Here is a 21,315-nt window from a genome sequence, read left to right as displayed (position 1 = left end):
ACAGAAGAGACCAAGAGGTCCAACCCTCCGAAATATTACCGTTATACCGTTTAATATAACTATATTAATAAGAAGGGCCAGATCTAGAACATCAGATGCATTGTTCAGATCAGTCTTATTGTACGTGGGTAGAAGAGTAAGTGGGTCATACAGCATAAGGTATAATTATAATTAAATTTGTACCTCTCTCTACAAGGGGAAACTTGCAGGTAATGGTAAGTGTGTGAGCTGCATATTGAAATAATTGACTGGCTGGGTCCCACATTTGTGAAATATTACAACTCCCTCTGCCTATATGTATGCAAAGTAAAACAATATATTATTGTTTCAAAGGTTGCTACCAAAGTCTCATGACTCTGCCTTCTATGAAATTCAAACAGCACAACAACAAAAAAGAGCAGTACAGAACATTGCTAGACTCCTTCGCTCTCCCTGTGATTAAATATGCATATAATAAAAAGTGCCAGAATGCTTTACAGCCCATTTACTCTTGCTAGCATGCATATCTTCAGCACCCCATTCCTCCATCAGTCTACGTGCTAATGTCTCTGTTTGTTTCCAAACTTTACTGTGTATTTGATCAACAGAAGAGGCACAAATTTCCATTTTTCAGCACACCCTGGCTGATAAACAGAGAGAAGAGTTAAACCTAAACAATACACACCCCGCTTCCCCCAAAGACTGAACTTGTTTGGGCCCATTAGGCCAGAGGAGAGAATTATAGCTGCAGCTCCCACAGGGAAGGGTCACAGATCATCTTCCTTGCATGCAGATTCAATCACTGGTGTATCCAGGCAGCAGCGGCTTAGATAGCTGCTGGAGTGCCTGGGGCACCTCCTCACCCCACCCAATAGAGGCCTCAGAAGAAGATGCCCCCAGCCTTAGAGGCCCAGCGGGGACTGGATGAAGGTGAACGTGAGACTACCATCTTGCTGCCGGCACAGCATGGCGGAAAGGCTCCCCTTCTGTGCCGGGCACTCAGCTCCCAGGCAGGTACTGCACACAGCAAGTACAAGAAAGGCCAGAACACCCTGCCTGGCTGGCCTCCCACTTGTCTGTCCATTCCCAAGAGTTGGGGCTAGTGGACTGGCTGGCTGGGCTCCCTCACCCAATTGCTTCCATCAAGGCCACCTCAGTTCCTGGCAACCAGCACCCCCTGGCCAGCCCCAGAGGAACCATTCGCCTGGGGAGCTTGTAGCCAGAGCTGCTGCAACAAATAGTCACACAAGCCTTTGGGAGGCAGAGACTCAAAGGGCATCAGAGGACGGAGGAAAAGAAAAGTGAACAGAGGCCAGTGTTGTCCACGGCACCCCTGACTATCATTCAAGACACCCCAGGGTGCCATAGCGCACTGGTTGAAAACCACTGGCTTAAATTATCAAAATCACACACAGAGCCACGAAGTTTCCCATGCGGAACGGCACACAAATTTTCAAGTGGAAGCTATCCCACTGTATCAATGTATGAAGCAAGGCTGTGTTTCTTTCTCTTTGTTGCATTTTGCCCTACCTTGTTTAACAGCCTTAACTCCCTAATTCTGCCAGCCAAACTGCTGAACATCCTTAGAAAGGGCTGCACTTTGGGTAGAATCATGGCGTTCCATACAAGAACTTCCCGTCCCTTTTGTTTCTTCTTCCTCAGCATTGTGTTATCTCTTCCAGCAGCAGCCCACATAAATTGAGCAAATTGAAACTGAGTGAAAGCACTTGTGCAAGATATTGGATTTATAAATCCAACTGGCAAGCATTTGCACTTTGATCCACTTTCTTGGATTACAGCGTATCGTTCTTTACATTCCCTGTGGGTAAGAGTATTTTCAGCTCTGCCAGAACGGCAGAACAAAAAAAACAACAACCCCAAATCAAAACCCAAGTCCCAACATGCCATGGAACATACCTTTCGAGTACTCCATGCATGAGAAGCACATCTGATTTGAGTGCCTTGTCGCCTACTGCTCTCCACCTAGCCCACTTTAAAGCAGTTGGTGTCACTGGCTTCCTACTCTGTTAAAATCAAGATACTGCAAATCTATAAATCAACGTCAGTTTTCAAAACATACATGCTTTTTAAAACTCTAAGAAGAAAAACAAATCAAGAGAGCACTAAAAAACACATACACCTAATTATATAGGTAAAAATAAAGACATGGATATACATACACATCCATGTTGGGGAAATACAGATTTTGTAAACTTTTTATGTTGCCAAAGTAATTAAGCCACCTAAAAAGAGCTACATGTCACTGTGATTATGGTCAACGGCAAGTGGTCTTGAGGTGTCTCATGTATTTTCAACTCTGAAGCTAGAGCTGCAGCTTCATAGTAGAACATACTGTGGTACCTCAGGTTACAGACGCTTCAGGTTACAGCCTCCGCTAACCCAGAAATAGTACCTCAGGTTAAGAACATTGCTTCAGGATGAGAACAGAAATCGTGTGGTGGCGGCATGGCGGCAGCGGGAGGCCCCAATAGCTAAAGTGGTACCTCAGGTTAAGAACGGTTTCAGTTTAAGAATGGACCTCCAGAACGAATTTAGTTCTTAACCCGAGGTACCACTGTATCCCCTTTTCTCCTTTATGCTTATGGTGCTCCATGTGATATGTTACGGAAGGCACAAGCCGCTCGTTGGTCAACTCCAAGCCAATTTTTTTGCATTCTTTTTAATCCACTTCTACTCAGGAGCTATATAGTCATAATGGTGACATAATGGTGAAATGCCATTCAGGCAAAACTAGACAGACACCATTGCTATTACAAAAGCTAATAGAGAGTTCCTTGGGTGCTTTTTTTAATTAACTGTAAAGTATCACCAAAAATGGAAATCAGGAGTTTACATCCTCTTACTTCCTCTAAGATTACAGTGAAGTCGTTTCCTCAAAGAGAGGGAAACTCTGGAAGGAAATGCCTGCAACAGAAAGACCAAGAGGAATTTCCAACGTCATTTTTGCAATAATGGACCTCCAAACATTCAGACAGAAATACCTCTACTTTTAACATCATGTTTCCAACATCCTGCCATAGGTGAGGTCATTCAATTCTTTTGACAGAAAGGGAAATTAGTGGCAGCAAAATGCACAGGGAATTGTGTTCATAAACCCATTGTAAGATGCAGTGCGAGAGAGAAAGAGATCCATTGCAACATACCCCATAAAGTACACCCAAGCGTTTAATAGGAAGAATCAAAATGGAGATAAAAGGTCCAGCAATATTTTCTCGTTTTTTCAATTTAATGTTAAAGCTATGCCAGTAAATGCTTATGAAATTCTGAGAAAATACTCTGACTTTAAATTAAATTTTAAATGCCATCATTAACCAATTTAGGATGTAATCCAATGCCCACTAACCCAGAGGTAAGCCCCACTGAGGTCAATGGAATTCAGTTCTGACCAGATACAGAGGGGGTTGCAGTAATTCTATCTATACAATAGAGAGTGGGAAAGTTTGAGAGTAGCATAAGGGCAGAAATTTATTCTGGCTCCATAATAAAAAAAGAAACCTCTCTGAAACAAAATATGCTCTGAAATCACTATTAGATTCCTTGCATACTGAAACGTTGTCTAAAAATGTGCTCTAGCTCCAACTTGCATCTGAGGACTTCAGCCCTCATTTGTCTCCTGAGTCCCAAGAATCTGTATTGTGAGGCATAGACCTGCTGATGAGATGGAAGCCCCTCACCTGCAGAACATAGTAATCAGGTTAATATACGCAAAAGGTGAGACTATTTTTCAGGTATCTTGGTCCAAAGTGAACGGGGCTTTATACATCAAAACCAGCTTTTGGAACTTAGCAGGGTAGCTACTGATAATTGGCAGCCAGTGCCACTTATATATGTAAATATGCAAGAATATGCACTATTCTCTGATGTTTGGGACTTGGTCATCCGAAGTCCTTTGCTGAGTCTCCTCCGGGGACCCCGAAAAAGCAATCTGAATACAGATCAAAGGCCACTTGCATCTCTCAAAACCAATACAAAGTCTCCTTGAACAGATGCTATCAAAATTCAGTGTCAACACAGGATCTATTAGCTCCACATTGCTCAGAATGAAGCTTCCCCCTGCTCTGCTTTATTGTGATACTATAGCTGCCTATGTTGCTTTCTCTGAACTAAAGGCCATTCCTGGAAAAGTCCCATAAGGCAGGTTTTGGGGGTTTCTAAGCAAAGGTTGCATGGCCACGTGTCATCTAGCTGAGATTCCTGCATTGAAGGGGGTTGGACTAGATAGATGACCCTCAGGGTCCCTTCCAATGCTACAATTCTATGATAAAAAGAATGCTGTCAGTGATAGCGGAAAAACTCCCACGGCACTCTATCAACTGTTTTGGTTGTGATTCCCTACACACTGTAGTGCCTATGAAAGTCAGGTCACATACCTCTACCTAGGATTAAAGGGCTAAAAACAATCCACACAATTAACACAGCATGCAGGTAGGCCTGGTCTAGAGAGGTAGTTCCAAAAGGAGCAGGAGAAAGTAAGGAGCCCATGGAGATAGAATTGAAAGAGAGGTAGAGTGGATGGATGCCACAATGCTGGAAACAAGCACTAAAAGGCTTAGGACAGAGGATGAAGTCAGACAAACTGGAAGACCAAAGAGTCCCAGTTCAAGGCAAGGGTAGATGAACCAGGCAGTGCGGTGGGAGTCATATGGTACGGCTAACCATAAAGATTTGATCTGGTCGCGAAAGGGTAATTCCGTTCAGTACCATCAAGAAAGGAATAATGAGGAAGCCAAGTAAAATATTCGCTACTTTTATTCCCATGTCAGGTTCACCTTAGAAGTGTCTGAGTAATATACTATTCTGTAGCTTTTGTACTTTAGAAGGGAGAAGAACAGATCAAAGAATAAGTTTTGGCAGTATACCAGAAAACATTCAGTAAACAGGTTTTTTTTAAAACTTGAAAAACAATCTGTATGTTGTGTTTCCTAAACTGTGTTTCAGACAGCTGCTCTGGTTTTCAGATGGCAGACTGAAATTTGTCTTCCAGTGAATTAACACTGAAGCCTAAAAGCGGAGGCTGATCACACATTGGACTAAATAAAAAAATTCCTTCCAGTAGCACCTTAAAGACCAATTAAGTTAGTTCTTGGTATGAGCTTTCGTGTGCATGCACACTTCTTCAGATACACACGAAAGCTCATACCAAGAACTAACTTAGTTGGTCTTTAAGGTGCTACTGGAAGGAATTTTTTTATTTTTACACATTGGACTGTAATGGAAAATGGACTACCTTAAGCATATTTACTAAGAAGTCACTATCTCTACATTCACTGGGTGCATAGGACTGTGCAGTCTTTAGTAGTTAAAACACTGTATTTATCTTTAAGCAGCTCATTAATAATGTGTCTCAGGGTAGTGCACTATATCCCCACACGCATGCCCCTTCTGAATTTAAGCTATCATCAAGAACAAGAGCCCTCATCCACTAAAGTTGGTTGCGACGAACTCCTATTAAACTCAATAAAACCACTTGGTGAATAGGTTAAATCCCATTGCTTTCAGTCCAGTCCTATTCAGGTTTACTCATATGCTACTTTATCCATTGTTTATGTTTAGGTCCCACCTTTTCTCCAAGGAGCTGAAAGTTATCTCTTTACACATTTTATCCTCATAACAACCCTGTGAAGTAGGTTAGGCAGGTAGGATGGTAGGCTGGGCTGAGAAACCGCAACTGGTCCAAGGTAACCCTGTGAGCTTCATGGCTGAGTGAGAATTTGACCTGTGGTCTCCCAGGTCCTACTCCAACACTTTAACCATTGCACTTCACTGGCTGTCTACACCACACTGGCTCTCTATAAATCCCAATCCGTTGGGTTCACTTCCAAGTATGCATGCACAGAATGGCAGTCTTAGCTACAACTAACGTCAGTTTGATTGGGGTTCAATAGTTTAATGCCTTTGTGTGGTCTCTCTAGATCAGGGGTCAGCAACCTAAGGCCCATGGGCCAGAAGCAGCCCGCAGAGGTTGTTTGATTGGCCCATGAGCTGCCCCAGAACCGAGCCGCCTGCTCATGCGCTGCGCTAAACCAGCGCAGCGTGGGGACTCACTTCCAAAGCGCTGGAAATCGCATCTGCGCAGATGTCGGAATTCACAGGCACACATGCACAGATGCTGAAAAACGTGGGTGTGCACGCGCCATCCAACCCATGGAGGGATCTCCGTGGGACTGATCCAGCCCAGGAAAGATAAACCTTGCCTAGGTAAAGGTAAAGGGACTGCTGACAGTTAAGTCCAGTCACAGATGATTCTGGGGTTGCGGCGCTCATCTTGCTTTACTGGCTGAGGGAGCCAACGTTTGTCCGCAGACAGCTTCCAGGTCATGTGGCCGGCATGACTAAGCCGCTTCTGGTGAAACCAGAGCAGCACACTGAAACGGCGTTTACCTTCCCGTTGGAGCGGTACCTATTTATCTACTTGCACTTTGAAGTGCTTTCGAACTGCTAGGTTGGCAGGAGCTGGGACCAAACAACGGGAGCTCACCCTGTCGCGGGGATTCAAACCACCAACCTTCTGATCAGCAAGCGCTAGGCTCTGTGGTTTAGACCACAGCGCCACCTTGCCTACCCCTGCTCTAGATCTCGGCTCATAAGCAATTTCAGAGACTCTGCTGTGTGTGGATGTGTTGGGAGGTTCATATCACACTTAGCTGAAGAGTTCAAAGGCTGAAAGAGGCCATCAGCTCCAGCATCCACCCAGCTGCAAGAGAAAACGTTGCAACACATGTTAACCAGACCTAACTATATACAGAGGCAGAGACATTCCACCATAATAGATCCAAGTGATACAGACAAGAGGAAGAGGACCAGACAGAAGAAACTAGACACAGAACCTGTAAGGTTATTCCTGGATTGATGAACCTGAAGTACCAAGAACACCAACAGACCTGGGTTTTACTTTTAAAAACTGGGCCGATTCAACTATTTCAGATTTAGTGTGGCTTGTTTTGTTTCAGTATTAATGAAAAACAAACTAACAGCAGCTATGTCAGCTGTTCTTCAAAAAATATGCACATTAAACACCTCGGCTATTTCGGGATGTTTACTTAATGCGATAAGTTAGCTTTGGTATCATGGAAGAAGTCAACAAAAACTGGCTCAAGAAGAACACCTGTTTAGATTTCAAGAAGCTCCGTGTATTTTGTAGCAGCTGACTCAAGTTAATTTTTCTGTAAATATGCACCAAACTCAGCATTAGATCAAAATCTTGTTCTTCAACTTAAAAAGGAATTGAGCTCTGCTTCACATCTTCAAATGTCAAGATGCAGAGTCTTGAATAAATTGCAGGTCTTCATCTCTTTCCTTGATTAAAGAGAATAAGTGGTATTCAAGACTTATAGTGGCTTCACTATTTGGCTGCTGTTTGGACAATTACTATTTAGGGTAGTCAAGGGCTTTCAGATGTTAACACAAACCAACAACTGGGGTTGTTGAATAAGTTTCTACATATAATCATGCTCTCCCAAACTTTATCCATCTATTGCTCCTCAGAATTAAAAATTAAGAGGAAAAAGTTTATGGTTTCAAAACCCATGAATGAGTACAGTACGGTTATGCTTCAACTGTACTCCATGTCAGTCCAAACGGAAAGCACTCTCAGCACTAAAGACAGGTAGAAATTTGCTTGAAGCTACTAAGGCATGGGTAGGCAAACTAAGGCCTGGGGCCTGGATCTGGCCCAATCGCCTTCTCAATCCGGCCCGCAGATGGTCCGGGAATCAGCGTGTTTTTACATGAGTAGAATGTGTCCATTTATTTAAAACGCATCTCTAGGTTATTTGTGGGGCCTGCCTGGTGTTTTTACATGAGTAAAATGTGTGCTTTTATTTAAAATGCATCTCTGGGTTATTTGTGGGGCATAGGAATTCATTCATTCCCCCCCCCCCAAATATAGTACAACTCCCCCACAAGGTCTGAGAGACAGTGGACTGACCCCCTGCTGAAAAAGTTTGGTGACCCATGTACTAAGGGGTGAACACAGAACAAGTTGAAGCTAGGCACTGCATGTGGAGACACTAAACTTGGCATCCTGGCTAAGAGAGAGAGAAAATCATGTCCTATCCTGCTCCTGCTCCGGCTCTTCTTTTTTTAAAGAGGAACATTGATCTACATTCACTGAAACTTATTTTATGGGTTTGTTGCTGGACTTAAATGGGATCACTGGAGCCCAGTCTGGTGTCTGTTTCCAATGTAAAGGTTTAAATTTGGTATATGAACAGATTAAATTATCCACTCAGAACATGTTCAGACTGCATTTTCTTTACTTCTGAGTAAATAAGAGGGAAAGTAGTACACCAGGGATTAGGGTGTTGATAAGCTTCGGTCCCAGCATCTCTTCCCTCACGAAATTAAATACTACTAAAGAATTTAGTAGTATTTTTAGATTTAGGAAGGCTGTACAGAATTTGTTCTAAGGCTGCAATTCCTTAAAGAGTTACTAAGGAGTAGACCCAGCAGGCAGTCATTTCTCATGTGTGTGTTTTTTTGTTTGTTTGTTTGTTTTGCTAAAGATACAATAAATATTATAATGAGAAATAAAATATTTTTAAAGCATAGTAACAAAAGAAAAATATGAGACTTAATGAGTAAAGAATCAGCAGAATGCAAAGGTGAAAAATGAATATACAAAAATTAAAACATGAAAGAACAGCAGAAACTTTTAAAAAATTGATACATAAATAATTTAAATTTAATGGAAAATAGAAAATGTGACTAGTTAGACCACAAGAAAAGCCTGCTGGATCTGGCCCATAACCTATCAAGACCAGCATCCTGTTCTCAAAGTGGCCAACAAGATGCCTACAGAAACCCCACAAGCAGGGCCTGGCCATAAGAACACTTTCCCAAAGCGGTATTCATAAGTTTACTTCCTTCAACAGTGGAACTCCAAAAGTAGCAGTTGAAAAATGGAAATACATTATCATATTATAATTATATTGTCTATTTTTGTGGATTTTAATTGTTCCAATGCTATTTACATTGTGAATAATGACACTGGGTTTTCTTTTGTTTTTGTTTTCATTTTGTAACCTATCTTAGAACCTTTCAGAATAAAATTTCAGACGTGGGTGGATGACAGGTAGAGGTAGAATGCAAGACAGAAATAGAAGCTGAATGTGAGAATCCTATCCATGGCTACTCAAAAGTAAGACCAACTGCCCTTGATGGGACTTACCGTACTTACATGTTAATTGTGTATACTTATAGGATTGCAGTCTTAACCTGGAAGTAAGTCTATTTTATGTTATTCATTTATTAGATTTAGATACCACTCTTCATCGTAAGATCCCAGGGAAGTTCACGGAATAAAATACAGGATTAAAAACATGAGAATAAGTAAAATGAAACAGCAAAACAATAACCCCCCTTTCCCACAGACACAATTAAAAGACTGTAGAATATTAATCAGCCAAAGGCCTGGTTGAAGAGGTGTTTTCGCCTGGTGCCTAAAAATATATAATGAAGGCGCCAGGCGAGTTTCCCTGGGGAGAGAATTCAACAAACAGGGCGCCACTACAGAAAAGGCCCGTTCTCATGTTGCCACCCTCGAGACCTCACATGTAGGAGGCTAGCCAACAATCCCTGCCCAAATTGATCGCTGCTATCTATCTTCAAGCCCTACTGGAATTGACTAAACTGATAAAAGGGAACTCTTGAATGTAGTCAATGCCCACCGAAAGAGAGGCTTGAAGACCGTGCAGATCAGCTGATCATCGATGACATCAAACTCAGATGGGATTGGCCAGAATATTCTTTTGCAGGCAAACTTGATCTCAAGCTACACAGCAAAGGAAAATTGCTTCAACTGACACCATGGTGATTCCAGTTGATTGACAGGTAGGCAGCCATGCCACATGTCAAAGTGACCCACAAGGAGTGAGGGAGCCAAGGATCTGGTCCAGAAGGCTGAAAAGGTTCCCCACCCCTGAAATTCACATTAATCCAAACAATGCAAAAGAGAGATAATTAACTAAAAGTGTGGGGAGTGTTGGTTCTACTTTAGATCAACATAAAAGGAAGAAATGTTAGCAACATTTAACAACTGAAAGAACCTTAGCTGCTGATTATATCTGAAATGAAATAGAAGTACCGGTATTTTATCCTTTGTTCATGTACTTCAACGGTTGCTGCAAGGACCAGTTAAAAGGGTAAAGAAAAAGCCAAGAGATTCTAATCTTGATTTATTTCACTTAGGGAATACATAAATAGAGGATTACAATAAGAAAAGCTCAGTATTATACATATGGGGTCTATTTTTAGTTGCATAATGACACCTGCTACAAATTATCCAAATGGAATCTCCATGGCAATAAACGCTCAGGCTGTACAAAAATAAAAAAATAAAGGCCACCAATATAAATTACAGCTTCAAAGGAAATGCTACTTCTGTACAAACTAAGTCACCCATTTCAAATATTCATGCAATCATTGGGACTGGCTTAATCTACTGACCTAAGGTTTTCCATGCACTAATGCAAACCATACAATGAATATCTTAGATATAAAACCTATTAATCGACTATATTATGAAAACAAAACAAAATGCCTCTCACAAGACCAAGCAACAGGATGCAATTATCCCCTTTATTTAACACTTCTATACAAAATATGGCATACAGGTGTAGCAGTAGATATAGGCCTCACATATACAAAATAAGCTTCAACAGAAAATACCAGCATTACAACACTTGATCGACACATGGTTTTTTTCCCTGCACTATCTGCAGCACAGATTGTGGTCCCTTGCCTTCCTACAACAAAGGAATATAGGAAGTGGTTGGTTGGTTGGTTTATTGCATTTCTAGCCTACATTTCCTCTAAGGAGCTCATGGCTCTCCCTCCCCCTCCCATTTTATCCTCCCAACACCCCTGTGAGGTAGGTCAGCTGAAAGATACCAGCCCAAGGTCACCAAGTTAGCTTCATGGCTGAGGAGGGACTAGAATCCCAGTCTCCCAGGCCCTAGTCCAGCTCTCTAAACACCACGCCACATTGACTCCCTGGTTCTCTTGGTCTTCAACACATGTTTGCTATCACGTAGCTTCATAATTAATACTTGGGGTATAGCAATAACAATAACCACACATCAGCATGCACAAAGTGCTAGCAGCATCCAATTACAGCAGCATGTATGCATGCATGTATGCATGAGCCCTTGCTGCTCATTAAGCCTCACCTTATTATACTCCCACATAAATCAATTGCATTATATGGTCAAGCTCACATGTGGGTGGGTCCACAGCCATGTCACAACATGCCAGGTTGGCTGAGGGCCGAGTCTCTCAACATCTCATCCATCATACCTTTCAGTACTTTCTAAATGCTTTGCCACCTGTGTACAGCGTCTCCCACAACTAGCAGCTAATAGAGGGCATTAAATCCAATTGCAGCGCAATAATTTCCACCTTGGACTTCTCTACAGTTCTTTGATTTTGCTGTTCGAGTCGTCGTCATACCAGTGCCCTTGAGAAACCGCAGATAACCTTCCTTCCTAGCATTTCCATTGCAAAAAGTTTCACAATTAAAACTACCGTGTAGAATCTTCCTGTCTTTTTCAAAAATTACCCAGTTCAATAAAACTAGCATACACTGTTTGGTCTCCCAACTTGTTAATCAAGCCTGAAACTTTCTTCTGCTGCTGTGCTGCCAGCGTTAAGGATAGGCAACCAGAGGCAACAATCTGGAAGTCGGAGAACTATGCAGTCTTTATGCTTTTTTCAAGTCAAAGCGTCACATGTTCCCATTGTAAAGATCTATATTTCCATTTCCACTGTGATCAGAGCACATGCATACATATTGATGAGGTCATCAATGGCTACTGGTCATAATGGGTACAGCTTGTGAATACCAGTTGCTGGAAACCACAAGAGGACGCTTGTGCTCAGGTCATTTTTCAGAGATTCCCACAGGCATCTGGTTAGCCACTGTGGGAACAGGATGCTGGACTAAATAGGCCATTGGCCTGATCCAGCGGGCATTTCTTATGTTCTTACCTATATCTGATCAAGTTTTCAGAATGTTTTGATTGCCTAATGAGTAAACGACGTCTGCCTGATGTTGTAGACACAAAATAAGCCACATCATCCACATATATCAGGCTGCCAACTTTACAATTTATTTTTCATCTGTTCTTGTTTGTGTACACATAACTTATGACTAATAGCTAGTTTCTGAAATGTATGACTGGGAGGCAAGGAGTTTTAGCTACGTTTCCGGTTCTGTCACTCAGATGCCTTGCAATTGTCATGTACCTGTGCTAAATATCCGGATGCCCTTACTTGCAAAATGGGAGATGACAACAACAATTACGCTTTGATAACTCATAGACTAATGAAGGTCTGCCTTAACTAGGATGCTATTTCTGAGCAACCTCGTTTCAAAGCTTCTAGATGCCATACAAGTATAATCTTCATATGTAATTACTGTTTGAAGAGAGCTTTGGGCACGCATATAATATTAAAGATAATTATTCTGACATATGAACAACTTACATACAACAGCATTTAAATGCCATGGGTAACCTATCCCCATGAGGAATCTTGCCTCCAACCTGAACTATTCACATGTTCCCAAATGTCAGATCCAAGTGAACAGTTATAGCTATGAACAATCCCTAAGAAGACTTTCAGAGCAATGAATGTGGCATCAAATGTAACATATGGGTGATATAATCACATAATTCAGCTATAATTAATCATAACTACGTCTAGTATTAAAGTTACATGTGAAAAAAGCTTTGTTTTATGAGCCTTGATAGCTCAGTTAGTAGAGCATTAGATTATCAGGGTTTGAGCTGCACGTTATGGGTCTGAGCCCCACTTTGGGCAAAATGCTCATGCGTTGCAGTGGGGTGGACTAGATGACCCTCATGGTCCCTTCCAACTCTACAATTCCATGATTCTATGTCTACAGATTGAATGAGATCATAAAGACAACCTAGGACTTCTTTACAGAGATGCATAATTGCAATAGACATGTTTTCCCCCCAGCAAGTACATTTTTAATACAAGTACTTCTAAAAACTGCAAATAGCAAACAACATCTTAAGAAGTATTACCCATTCTCACAAACTTACAGAAAGAATGCCTCTTTTAAGATGATGCATGCTACAGCACATGTATACATCATCCAAAAACAATGCATGCTTCTTGCTTCAGAATTGTATATGCAAAATTACCATATGCAAATGTAAACAGTAGATATGGCTAAAAATTATTTGATCAGATTGCAGCCCTAACCATTAACAGATGATTCATCAATGGAATACAGAATCTATACTATACATCTATCAAAGATGGATGGAGCAAACAAGTAGGGCCAGTAGACACAAGGTACGGTAACTATCTGCTCTGACAGGGACAACCCTTATAAACTGCCAGTAGAAATTTCCTTGACCAAGGACCAGGAGAATTGCTGCTGATTGTATCTTGTTGTTGTTTAGTTGTGTCCAACTCTTCATGACTCCATGGACCAGAGCACGCCAGGCACTCCTGTCTTCCACTGCCTCCCGCGGTTTGGTCAGACTCATGTTAGTAGCTTCGAGAACACTGTCCAACCATCTCATTTTCTGTCTTCATAGATTGTATCTATGATCAACCAATTCACATGCTACTTTGTCCCAGGGGATGATGACCAGAAGAACCTATTATCCTTGCCTGGGAATAAGTTCTACTGAGCACCACAGCACATTAAACTGCAAACCAGCAAAACATTCAGAAATGGCACAACATTTTACTCCTTAACTGGTTTATTGAGTGTAGGGAATAGACTCAATAAACCAAATGGTCTCCAAGGTGCCACAATGATTTCTAACAACAAGAACCAATCTTACCAATGATTACCTACCTGGGAGACAACCCCAATGAACACAGCAGGGCTTACTTTTGAGTAAGCATGCCAAAGATGGGTCTGCAAGCCTAATTTCTCTCAAGTAAATCATTCCTCAGATAAGCCAGTGGCTTCCTCTACTCTTCTTTTTCTGTCCACAGCCAGAATACCATATAGAGCAAGGCCTCCTTCCAACCCGCGACCACAACTACAGGACGTTGACTCTAACTTCAGCATGTTTGGGAATTCAAGGCCCCAGAATCCAGAATCGCCACAAATACTGTGCAAATTCCACAGACTTTAACGAGATTTGTGCAAGGGTACCAATATATATATAGGGCTGCAGCTTCAATCCCAATGCCCAATCCCATTCTTTTATGTATGTAAGAGTCTCGCGCGTCGCGTTGCCATTCCATACCCCCTGCAAAGTGCAAAGCCTGCGCACGGAGAAAACTCCCCAAGGCTTTGCCCTGTGGAGGCCGGTGGGGGTGGGGGCTTAACTACCAAATGCAGGGCAGATCCCCTACCTTGGAGGCATACGGCCGGTCACATACACACACACGCGGGCACACACTCTTACCCGGCCCCCGGCGGCTGAGCTCTTCCTCCGCAGCGTGAGTCCGCTCCGGAGCAGCGCCGGCAGTTCCCTCAGCTTTTGCCGCAGCTGCACTTGCTGCTCCTGGTCTCTGGCGCCGGCGGAGCTCTTGCCGATGAGCAGAGAGTCGGCCCTGTCACACAGGGGCTGCATCTTGACGGAGCCCCCAGCCATGCATGCTACATTCCCGAGGAGACACCCCCCCTCCTCTCTCCTTCCCTCCCTCGCTTGCTCGCTCCGGCCGCGTCCCTCTTCCTGCCTCTCAGCAGCCTCACTCAAGCCCGCTGGCGCGCGCGCGCGCACACACACACACATACACCTTTCGCTTGTTATGCAAAGCGCGCCTTGCAAGCGAAGGCGTTCGTAGCTGTCAGAGCAGTAGCGGAGCCCCCCGCCTCCCTTCTGGGCTTGGGAAGGGGGCAGGGAGGAAACACGCCTGCCTGCTCCTCAAATTGCGCTGCCCCCAGCCGAGGTAGGCCCGGGCGGGAAGTCTTGGTCGCACAGTAGCAGGAAAATGCGGCAGGAGCCTGGCGCGCTTTACCCCGCCACTTTCCCCTCCCTCCCCTTCTCTCTCGTTCCTCTCGCCGCCTGGCTATGACGGGGACAAACAAAAGTCCAGGTAACCTGAAAAGGGGCGGACACAATAGTCACGACGTGCTGTTTTACCTTGTTGCCTGAAACCTCTCCCTCTTTTTCTATTCCTGCCCAAACGCTCCTTCAGGCACTGCAAGGGTGCTTCCACTCACCCACCCCCGTTTCGCTTCCTCTCCAAAGCTAAGGAAATCACACAGGAGACTTCAAATTAGGTGTCTTGCCCGAAGTATGTTCTGAAATAAATAATAACAATGTTCACTTTGCTGGATTATTTCCATTAAAAAATAACAATGAGCAAGTTTTGCTAATGGAATCCAGAATGTGCCGCTCATCCCTCTCTAGCTGATGCTTGGTAAACAAGGCACATGAGCAGCAAATGCCATGTCTTAAATATCCACACCTCCCATCAGTCCGGCAAGCCCATTTTCACATTTTTTATGTCGTCAACAAATTTGTTGAACAATAAATGTTTATCGTAAGGCAAAACGGCTCTCCCTTAATGTTCTGAGATTAACAAAATTTAGTACACTCATGGGTGAACTAGGTCCCAGTTGAGGCACGTGTTATTGTGCCAGCCCCATAGCTGACTTGAAAGTTGGTAACTAGGTACAAATTCAGTCTATAACAACAACCGTAGAAATGGTTTAACAATATGGTACAGTTCCCATTTTCTAACTCTAACAACGTTCTGTTATGTACATATGTATTGCATATACACATATGCTACAACAAACTGTTGGCACTTACAATTTTAGGATGAAATAATGGAGGGAGACCTTTGACCTTTTCTCTGTCTCCTGGCTAACTATACTCAGCATGCAAGGAGTGGCTGGTGCTGGCACTGACCCAACCAAAAGGCCAAAGGGGCAGGGCAGACCAACTCTTAATCCCAGGGTTGTGGGTTTGAGCCCCACATTGGGCAAAAGATTCCTGCATTGAAGGGGTTGGACTAGACGACCCTTGCGGTCCGTTCCGACTCAACAGTTCTGTGATTCTAAGTGAGAGGCACCTGGCAACAAAGTTAGCCTGAAAGTAGCCCAAGGTCTACAGGTGGTTCCCGGCCCACTGCTTGAGAGACAACTCCAGTATAGAGGTACATGTAAGAGGCAGACCTTTAAAATTCAGATTGTATTGCATTATACCAGCCTATCAAGTTCAATAGGTGAAAAGGAAAATGGAGGGATGAGTTCTAATCTTTTCTCCAAATTGGCACTCTTCTTTTTTCCTCCAAAACTTCCTATCAGTCACTGAAATCATTGCCCTGATAGGGCTAGTACCTTTTTGAAAATCTGATCTTGTCCCTATGGAGCTAGAGGGGAGGAAGAAGGCTTTACACCCTAATTCCTATATTTTAATTTTGCTGCCAAGGATGAGTCTATAAACTCTGTTCAACCCACACATGTGGGCACCTAGAGGGATAGATTGCAATTCATATATGCCTCTCCTAGCTATTAAAACCCACCCCACAGGACAGACTCCCATCTGAAATCCTGGCAAGCTGTTGCCAGTGTAAACAATACTGCACTTGATGGACCAATGACCTGACTCAGTATAAGGCAACTTCCTACATTACTACCAGTATGTCCGGTGTGTGTGTGTGTGTGTGTGTGTGTGTGTGTGTGTGTGTTTTGTATTCTGGGTCATGTGTGTTTTGTATTCTGGAGGGTTGTGCTCCAAAACAGTGGTTGTGAGGGACATAATGGGATTTGAACATATGCCTGGAAGGAGACTACCTGGAGACTAGTAGCAACAGGGTTATTGCTGGTTGTGCCACTGGGGCTGAGGGGAGGAGCTGTGGCATCATGTATGTTGTTATACAGGGGATGGATTGAGGGCACGTCCCCATTATAACGAATTCATTGGCTTCTGGCATTTATGGGTGATGTGGGTATAATTGCTAGCACAGTTCCTGATTGGTGGACACTGGTATAGTTTCCAAGGATTCTGGGAAGATTCCCATTATGCTTCTGGTTTTTATTTTTATTTTGTATTTTCTGGTTGTGTGTCTTTCCCCTCCCAGGCAAACCACCCACTGGATACAGTGGCCGTTCCACCAACACAGAGCATCTGTACCTCCTTCTTTCCAAGAGTAATGTAAGTGCAGAATGCTTCTGTTAAGTTCTGCCTTTGGGTTTATTAATCTTCCGTGTTTTTTGTTTGTTTGTTTGTTTGTACATTTGGTTTTAAACGAAGAGTAAAATGAACTAAGAGTAAAATCCAAGCTGGGTTTTTGTGTGTGTTTTTTTTCAAATTTTGAAATATGTGACTAGATCTCTCGCCACAGTCCTGCATTGTCTCTGTTGTTTTAATATATCTGAAAAGAACATTGGCCTAAACAAGAAAACTGCTTTGACCGCAGGATCTGCTGTACTTCAGCTACAAATATTGGCTCACGTCACCAATAATATTGTCATTTTAACAAATTAAAGGAAAGGGTTGGGGTTGTTATGTCTCCTTGGGGAAATTAAAGCTGTTAACACTTTTATTGGGCATCTCTGCTTCCGTGTCATAAAAATGCCATTGCTAATATACTGCCTTCCCCCCCTTGCAGATCAAGGTTAAACTGAAGAAATGCTCTGTGTTGAGACAGGCTAACCATTTGTTTTCTAAGGATCTGAAAATGTGTACTACACACACAAAACTCCTAGAAATAAATCAGGGATTCAATAGGTGCGTGATCCAAGTTGAGATGTAAAATGCATAGGCTGCATGAATACAATGTTAAGACTGGTTTTTCAATTGTGCTGTTTGGTCCTCTGTATGCATATATATTTCCTCATGGGTCATGAAATTGAGGGCCAAACCGCGTGTTATTTTAAGCACTTATACTTTAAAAAGCACATGCTTTTTCTTTCATACCATTTTCCTTTCACCAAAATCAACTGGTGGGTGTCACTGGTTTAGATCAAAAATACTGTCTATGGCCTAAGAAGAATCTTTAACCCATTATTTCCTTGTATTATTTTCCCACTGAAAAGCCACCAGCAGCACCACCCCAAAAATGCTAGTGTTGGGTCCCAAAGATGATGCCTAGTCAACATCCAGCATCAATCTATCCCTGGGATATGGGGGGGGGGGGAATCTGCAGGGGAAAGGCTAGCTTTTAAATTGCAGGTCTGATTAACATAAGAGACCCCATAAGAAACACAGGCCGGCACACATTTTCATTTGGCTTGGCCTAACAGGCAGTTTGCCATGGCGCCTGCCAGCAATGCAGCGCAGCCAGTTGCAGCCAGGATCCAAAGAGCTGCTTAAGCTTACACAAGGAACATGAATGAGCCCAGTAGAAATCTAGAGTTTCATTTCGCTTTCAACAGCTGTTCTTCTACCATGCCATATCACAGACACTTTTGAAGCACCCATCAGTTCCACGGCAAAACAGTTTCACTTGCAAAATTAGATTCATGGCTTTTCTGTGAGTTTCTTATTTGTTCTTCTGTGGGTTTGGAACATTATTTGATATATGTGATATATTTGACACATGCATTTCAGTTGTGTGTGGACAGGGGCAAACCACCTGCACAGCCAGATGTGCGTTTGATGCTTTTGCTGCAGTATCAGAGGCAGATTTGGGGGAGCGTGACTGGTTCGGATGCACTGGCCACAGAGACTCAAGAGCTTCAGTTGCAACATAGAATGGAAGACGAGAGGCAGGAGAGCTCCAAATATTGGCGTAACACGGAACACTGCTGAAATTTGAGACCCCTACGTCCGGCACTGGCAGTGATATCACTGTTCACCTTCTGCAGATTCACAACTTTAAATAATAGTTTGTCACTCAAGCAGAGGGGAATGCTGCAGAAAATCTCTGACAACGTATATGTGCGCTCCCGCTCCTAATATTTCTTTAAATTAATTAAAATTAGATTAGGCACACCTTATGTTGTGGAGCATAATCCAAATGCAATGATTAAGTGCCATCATTTTGCGATGGAGCAAAAAAGTACAACATCTGCATAATTTCAAAAGAAAGTCAGGAATGAGGATGGATACACAGCTGCAATGTATTAACACTATAGAAGATTCAATTTTAGAGCAGTGGTTAGCTGCAACAAATGTGGGTTGCCCCGGGCAATTGTTCATGGCCTCACTCTTATGGGGACAGAACAATACATTTCTCCTAGGCAAAACAGTAGGAGGCCAAGAAGCACCTGATCCATCTTTCAACGCATTTGATAACATGGGACAGCACTGAGTAATTGTTTGTAATACATGCAATTGTTTGTAGTACATGGTGACTCCATTTGTTTCTTGTGTACCAAATCAGCTTGTTTCTCTAGGGTACGCCAGCTGTTGGACTTTTTAAAATAATAATTGCAAAAGTCAATATAATTCCTTTTTAATTTTCTGCCTGCCTGTTAGGAAATCAAAGACAGCTGTGTTTCATCTGCAAAACTGTATTTGTGGGCACTATTATTGAGTGCCCCCAACATATTTGATCTCATACAGAATACAAACATCCCATGTCTCTTGCCCAGAGGATTTATAATCCAAACATTAACGAATAATATTCATGGTTACTTAGCAAACATCAGTGACCTCCATCTAAACAATTTTCATTTCCGCTTTGCTCACATCCACCGTGGGCAAGGAGTAATAAAAATAAATCCTCCCCCTTCCCCACATTCTTATGGATAGAATAGAATAGAATAGATATTTATTACGGCCATAGGCCCATACAGATAAAAAACAAGACATAAATAACAGCTTGTGCACGTGGGAAAAAACAGTCGCTAAAACATCACTATAACAATAAAATACTGTAAGATGGAATGACATAGTGCGCCTTAATTAGCTTGTAGTGCACCTTGGCAGCGCTTTTGGGTAAGGACAGCGACCAGAAACCTAGCCACTCTCAGGGTCGTATGGATATCCTTATCCTGCAGGATTTGGGCAAGATGGAATTTTGGTGGGGTACCCTCTAGCTTCTGTATGATTGGTCCCAACAAATTTGCCCGTGGCACATTAAACAAGGGGCAAGTAAACATAATGTGCTGAAGCGACTCCGGCGTCTCCTTATCACATACACACATGGCGGAGGCTTGGCCCTTTGAGAATCTATGTCTCAGGACATTGGAGGGAAAAACGTTAAACCTCGCTTTGGTGAAGGCCAGCCTGTGAGCAACAGTCGAAAGGGAGGAGAGGTATGATGGAACGCAGTAAGTTAAAGTGATACCAATGTTCTGGGGCGAACAAACACCTCCCCCCAGCGAATAATTTCGCTGTAAATCGATGTCATCCAGTCTTTGGCGGATCAGTCTTTGAGCAGTGATTTGATCTAGTTTTAGGGAATCTAAGGGAGAGATTCCATAGCTCAAGAGTTTGGCGTGAATTCTACTAGTCCAAAGGCTGGAGAATTCATCTCGCCATAAGCATTGGACAAGATAATGGTCTGGTAATCTATGCCACAATGATAACCAATAATTGAAGACTTGCTTCCACAGGCAAGTTTCTAAGGATGCGATCTTCAATTCTAGTCGTATGGCTGCGTTGCTTACGCACAGGGGGAGCATTAGGAGCCGACGTAGGAATTGGTTTTGCAGAGTCTCAAGAGGAGCAAGATCTGTCATCACGGCCCAGAGCGGGGCAGCATAAGCTAGCACGGGAACCACTTTTGCCTTGAACACCTTTAGGGCCGAGGGCACATGCAAAGCTCCATCCGAAAAGAAAAATCGGAGGAGCGCATATGACAGAGTTTTGGCCTTGTTAAGTAGGTGTTGAATTTGTGCTTTCCACCCCAAATTGTATTGAAAAATAACTCCTAAGTATTGAAATTTTAGGACTTGCTCTATTTTTGCTCCACCAAGCTTCCATTCGTATAATCTCCGACTTCTGGCGAAAATCAGAATCTTAGATTTGGCATGGTTGATGGTTAATTGGTTGAGTTGACAATACGTGGCAAAGAACTTCAGAGCTCTGGTTAGTCCAACACGTGTATAAGATAGAATTACCGCGTCATCCACGTATAAAAGGAGTGGACAGCGGTAATCCGCTAGTCTAGGCGCATGTGTACTTGGAGATGAGTTGACTAGGGATGCTCGCATGTCGCTGATGAATAGATTGAATAGGCAGGGAGCCAATATACATCCTTGGCGCACTCCCTTGTTTATTGGTATCGAATTTGTGAGGTCGCCCGCAGGAGTAAGTCTCACTCTGGCAAGGGTACCTTCGTGGAGCTGACTTATAAGCCATAAGAGTCTTCTGTCTATGCCCTGTTTCGCAAGTTTCTCCCAAAGAATATTTCTAGGAACACTGTCAAAGGCTGCCTTAAGATCTAGGAAGGCAGCACACAGGTAGCCCCGGGGAG

At 43.0% G+C, this 21,315-nt stretch overlaps 2 protein-coding genes across 4 annotated transcripts in view; one reads left to right on the top strand and one right to left on the bottom strand.

Moving 5' to 3' along the window:
- Positions 1–14,688, bottom strand: part of RAPGEF5 (Rap guanine nucleotide exchange factor 5) — a 128,892-nt gene extending 114,204 nt beyond the window's left edge. Inside the window, exon 1 of one of the 3 annotated variants that reach the window (XM_081164459.1) lies at positions 14,400–14,688. In XM_081164459.1, the coding sequence (XP_081020585.1) occupies positions 14,400–14,588 (189 nt within the window). In that variant the 5' untranslated portion in view covers positions 14,589–14,688. Of the gene's footprint in view, positions 1–1,509; positions 1,660–11,397; positions 11,712–14,399 lie in introns of those variants that run through there. The other 2 variants (XM_081164461.1, XM_081164460.1) reach the window with 2 other exon arrangements.
- Positions 14,689–14,735: 47 nt separating this feature from the next.
- IL6 (interleukin 6) overlaps positions 14,736–21,315 on the top strand; it is an 87,720-nt gene continuing 81,140 nt past the window's right edge. Inside the window, exons 1-2 of the mRNA XM_081164980.1 lie at positions 14,736–15,033; positions 17,029–17,102. The gene's annotated coding sequence lies outside the window, so the exon portion shown is untranslated. The remainder of the gene's footprint in view (positions 15,034–17,028; positions 17,103–21,315) is intronic.

The sequence above is a fragment of the Podarcis bocagei genome (genome assembly GCF_964188305.1).
Source record: "Podarcis bocagei genome assembly, chromosome: 12".
NCBI lineage: Eukaryota > Metazoa > Chordata > Lepidosauria > Squamata > Lacertidae > Podarcis > Podarcis bocagei.
This window is presented reverse-complemented; position numbering and strand designations above follow the sequence as displayed.